Source organism: Poecilia latipinna, unplaced genomic scaffold (assembly GCF_001443285.1).
Source record: "Poecilia latipinna isolate Pla-1442-1.1 unplaced genomic scaffold, P_latipinna-1.0 Scaffold1945, whole genome shotgun sequence".
NCBI classification, from domain to species: domain Eukaryota; kingdom Metazoa; phylum Chordata; class Actinopteri; order Cyprinodontiformes; family Poeciliidae; genus Poecilia; species Poecilia latipinna.
In genome coordinates this window covers 93812-97772 of record NW_015114561.1, presented here as the reverse complement: position 1 = coordinate 97772, position 3961 = coordinate 93812, and the positions used below count along the sequence as shown (strand labels likewise).

The window sequence follows — 3961 nt, the reverse complement described above, 5'->3', positions numbered from 1 at the left end:
CTCCTCGGTGGGCCTGACCTGTCCGCCCTCTAAGATAAAGCCCAAAAACGAGATGTAGACTCCAGTACAGAAAGGACCAGAACCCGCCATCAACACAGCAGCTGAGAAGATGGCGACCTCCATGGGTGAAAAATGTAACAAACATTTTTTGAAGCAGTTATGAGCTTCTGCATATCACAAACAGCAATTTTATAGTTAATAGGTAATTTGCCCCATTTTAACAATGTGGCAAGTGGAGCAAAAGACAAGTTTACCTTTAATGTGTTTTCATGCAAATAAAGTAACTTTAACCACCTTAATTTATTGGAAGTTGTTAGTATATTTTGTATGAATGCCATTTTAACAGAACTTTAATGAATGAAACAGCTTCAACTGAAACAGACTCAGCCTGAAACTATCAATCGGATCAATAGATTGTTAAATTAGTTGGCAGTTATTTTAAATAATCAATTAATTGTTAACTGGAGCATACAGACTCTTAAAAGATGCTATTTGCTGAATGACCACCACAGAGCAGAAACAAGATGGAGGGACACTCAGAGGTCCCTGTTTCTCCATTTCTTCTACCTCAGCCATGTTTTTCTCAAATCTGGTAAAGTTTTCAGGTCTGAGAAAAGATCATGACATTTTGAAATTAGGAACCCAGAATGGATTTGGACCTCCATCTGGATCATGTCTGTTTAATATAAAGAAACCTGAAATAATGAACATTAAACCAGCCATGTTTACGTCGTTTTTTATGTACATTTTGAAGCATTACATAAAGGCTGATGAAACGGCAAAATTCAAAATAATGTCCTCAATTTCGCAAAAAAGTGTTTACCCTCCACTAATGCGCTAAAGAAGAAACGGAAACAAATTTTCCAAGTAAGAGATCTGACAAACGTTCAGGTGGAGAGAAACGTCCAACCTCCATTCAGCTATGCGTAGCGTTAGCTATGCGTAGCGTTAGCTATGCGTAGCGTTAGCATCTATTCAAATTATGCTTTGTGTGGCCTGGTTGATTCACTCTAAACCAGTAGACAGAAACACGCCTAACTGGGAACGTAGCTAATGATCATGTATTCACAAAGCCAAAGCAATATGCTGTAATCAGAATAAAACTATTTAAGCACTAAAGTAATAACTGCTGTTAAAATGAAAATATTTAATGTGTTAAAAATGATCCAATGCAGGTCAAGTCCTGACTGGTGAGACGGTCACATATTCACATTCACAGCAGAACAAATCTGGTTTATTTACATAAAGCCAAGAAAACAGAAAAACTGAAAGTCTTGAGTTTCAGATTCCAGGTTTGGTGGAACAGGTGATTTAAATGATGCCCAGGTTCTCATAGATGACATCATCCAGAGGTTCCTCTCTGGACATTGAAGAACCTGTCACGGTTGAAGAAGTCATTGTAGTTCTTGAGGAAGTCGTTGTCGTGGTGACAGGCGCTGCGTTCCTACTTGACGTTGGCGCTTTGCAGACCTGAGCATAGAGGTGTTCGAACGGGTCGGGTTTGGGTTCAGGCTTCTGGCAGTCTGACTCCTTTCTGGAGACGGGCTCAGAGTAAATGGGTTCATCGGACGTTTTTGTTGCGTTCTGTAGAACGGGTTGCTTGTTCTTGTCTGGGCTGATTTTGTCGTAAACCTCTGAGTAAACCGAGTCTGGAACGTCGGCCTTCGCGTTGGGATGCGAGTCTGAGGTGTTGGGAAGAGCAGCGTCAGAGTCCAGTGAGATCGGTGGCTTCAGAGGAAGGACCCTCGCCGGGTCGATGTACTGAGCGGTGGCTGGTTTGGGTACCACAATAGACAGGCCACAGTCATTTGGATCAGCATATATGGCGTTGGATTGGCTCTTGAGTTTGTCTCCGGAGGTACCGTCCAGCGTAGGAATCGATGGAAGCGGCATCAAGGTGATCGGAGCAGGAGAACCTTCTGACAGACCAACCGAATCATCCAGACCCTTTGCCATGTTGTCAAACACAGGGGATCTCCGGTCCTGCATCCTCAGTTTGTTCTCCAGGATGTCAGCCATGTTGGTCGGGTCAGGGATTTTGGGGAGAGAGGAATGAGGTTGAATGTTGGTGACAAGCACCTTCTCCGTGTCTTGGCTCTGGGATCCAGAAGGAGCAGCTAGAGCGTTTCGCTTGATGTTACTCTGGATCAGGTTGAAGAGCTTGTCAGCCTGCTGAGTCTCAAAGCAGAAGGTTCCAGGACCGGATTCACAGCGCCGACCTGCTTCAACGGTGAGGGACACCTGGCATGAAAACAGAGCGATGAGCGGCGGTAGACCCCCCCACCCAGGTCAAACCCCTAAGCTCAGGTCAACCTCCCACCGCCGGTCACCTCCTTAACCTCTGGTCAACCATCAGAACCGTCTCCCTACCTTCTCATGGCCGTATCGCCTCAGTAGTTCGTAGGGCCACTCCATCACCTTCGTCTTCTTCTTTGCGTCTCTCAGCAGCAGCGACTGTTGTTCCAACTGCAGCCAGTACGACCCCTGCAGGCCACATCGCGTTGCTGCGTCGTTCTTCTGAATCGCCACCCAGAACTGAGGGGCTGGAAAAGAGGAGGAAGTTCATATGAACCAAACGTAGGGAGTGGGCGGGGCCTATTTCCAGCAGTCAGTGGCCAAGAGGTGGAGTCTCTTTGATGAACAAAAAGAACAAAAACTTTGAAATAAAATTAATTTCTTTTACAAATTTATGGGTTCTGACAGTCAGTACTTTCACTAATCCACCAAGAGATAAAAGTGAAGCTAATTTTATCATTTTTGCTAACTTTGAAAATGTTTAGCACACTTAAGTTAATTTTTTCAGATAAATTTTAAAGTGTAATTTATTCAGCTGGTTTGTAAACTTTCAGTTGAATAAAGTTTGACATCTGTTGAAGTTTGATTATCGAATGTAAAGAATTGTTCAATTAGTTGGAGGTTTAAATTCATGCTTTTATTTTGAAGAGGACGATGAATATTTATTTTCCATTTTCCCCTAATAACTAACAAGAAACATAAAGGAACAAAATAAATATGACGTACATATAATGTCCATCGGCTTTGTAGAACATATGAATGAGGGCATCACAATTAAATTGGTGCTCAATAGCTGCTATCTTTCAGTTGTAGACATAACCTGAATAGATTTAGCATTTACACTTAATTTTGTGTATATAATTGAATATAATGCTGGTGGTTTACCTTCGTCTGCTGAGGCATAAATCTGGTTCTCCTCCATGTGGACCTGACTGGATCCAGAACTTTTCTCTCTCTGTAAAACAGAAGCAGAAAGATTTTGGACTTTCTCAAACTTTCCCAAAAATCAAATGAAAGGGAGACACAATCACCTGAGTGGAAATAAAACTGGGAAAACAAACCAGGAAGTGATGGTTCGATAACAGACAGAGGTCACCTGTGGGGTTCCCCAGGGCTCATCCTAGGGCCCCTCTGATTCAATATCTACATGCTCCTACTGGCTCAGGTTATAACAGGTTACCATGACGACACAGATGATGCACGGCTCTACATTACGATGTCACCAGGTGACCTTTGACCCCATCCAGTCACTGAACAGATGCTGAGAACAAATCGGTGTGTGGATGAGCCAGAACTTTCTCCAGCTGAACAGAAACAAAACTGAAGTTATCTTTGGGCCTAAAGATGAACGATCTAGAGTTATAGATCTAGAGCTGTAGATCTACAGTCAGCTTCAGTTCTTCCAGCTGGAAAGTAGAGCTCAGTTTGACCTCTGACCTGAACCTTCAGAGCCACATAAAGCTGGTTCCAAAGTGGGCCTTCTACCAGGACCAGAGAAACTCATCCAGGCAGCAGCGTCTTCACGGGTCTGACTAAGAAACCAGTCAGACAGCTGCAGCTGAACATTGGTTCTGTTGGTTCTCTGGGTTCTGTTGGTTCTCTGGGTTCTGTTGGTTTTCCCGATTCTATTGGTTCCCTGTAGAGGTGTGCCGATCGATCGGTCACC

At 43.6% G+C, this 3961-nt stretch overlaps 1 protein-coding gene across 2 annotated transcripts in view; it reads right to left on the bottom strand.

The window, feature by feature from the left end:
- Positions 1-720: 720 nt before the first annotated feature.
- The window catches only part of dok1a (docking protein 1a), a 10974-nt gene continuing 7733 nt past the window's right edge, over positions 721-3961 (bottom strand). For both annotated transcript variants that reach the window (XM_015015727.1, XM_015015729.1), the window contains 3 exons: positions 3181-3250; positions 2371-2543; positions 721-2241 (listed from right to left, as the gene is read on the bottom strand). In XM_015015727.1, coding sequence (XP_014871213.1) covers positions 1312-2241; positions 2371-2543; positions 3181-3250 — 1173 coding nt within the window. In that variant the 3' untranslated portion in view covers positions 721-1311. The remainder of the gene's footprint in view (positions 2242-2370; positions 2544-3180; positions 3251-3961) is intronic.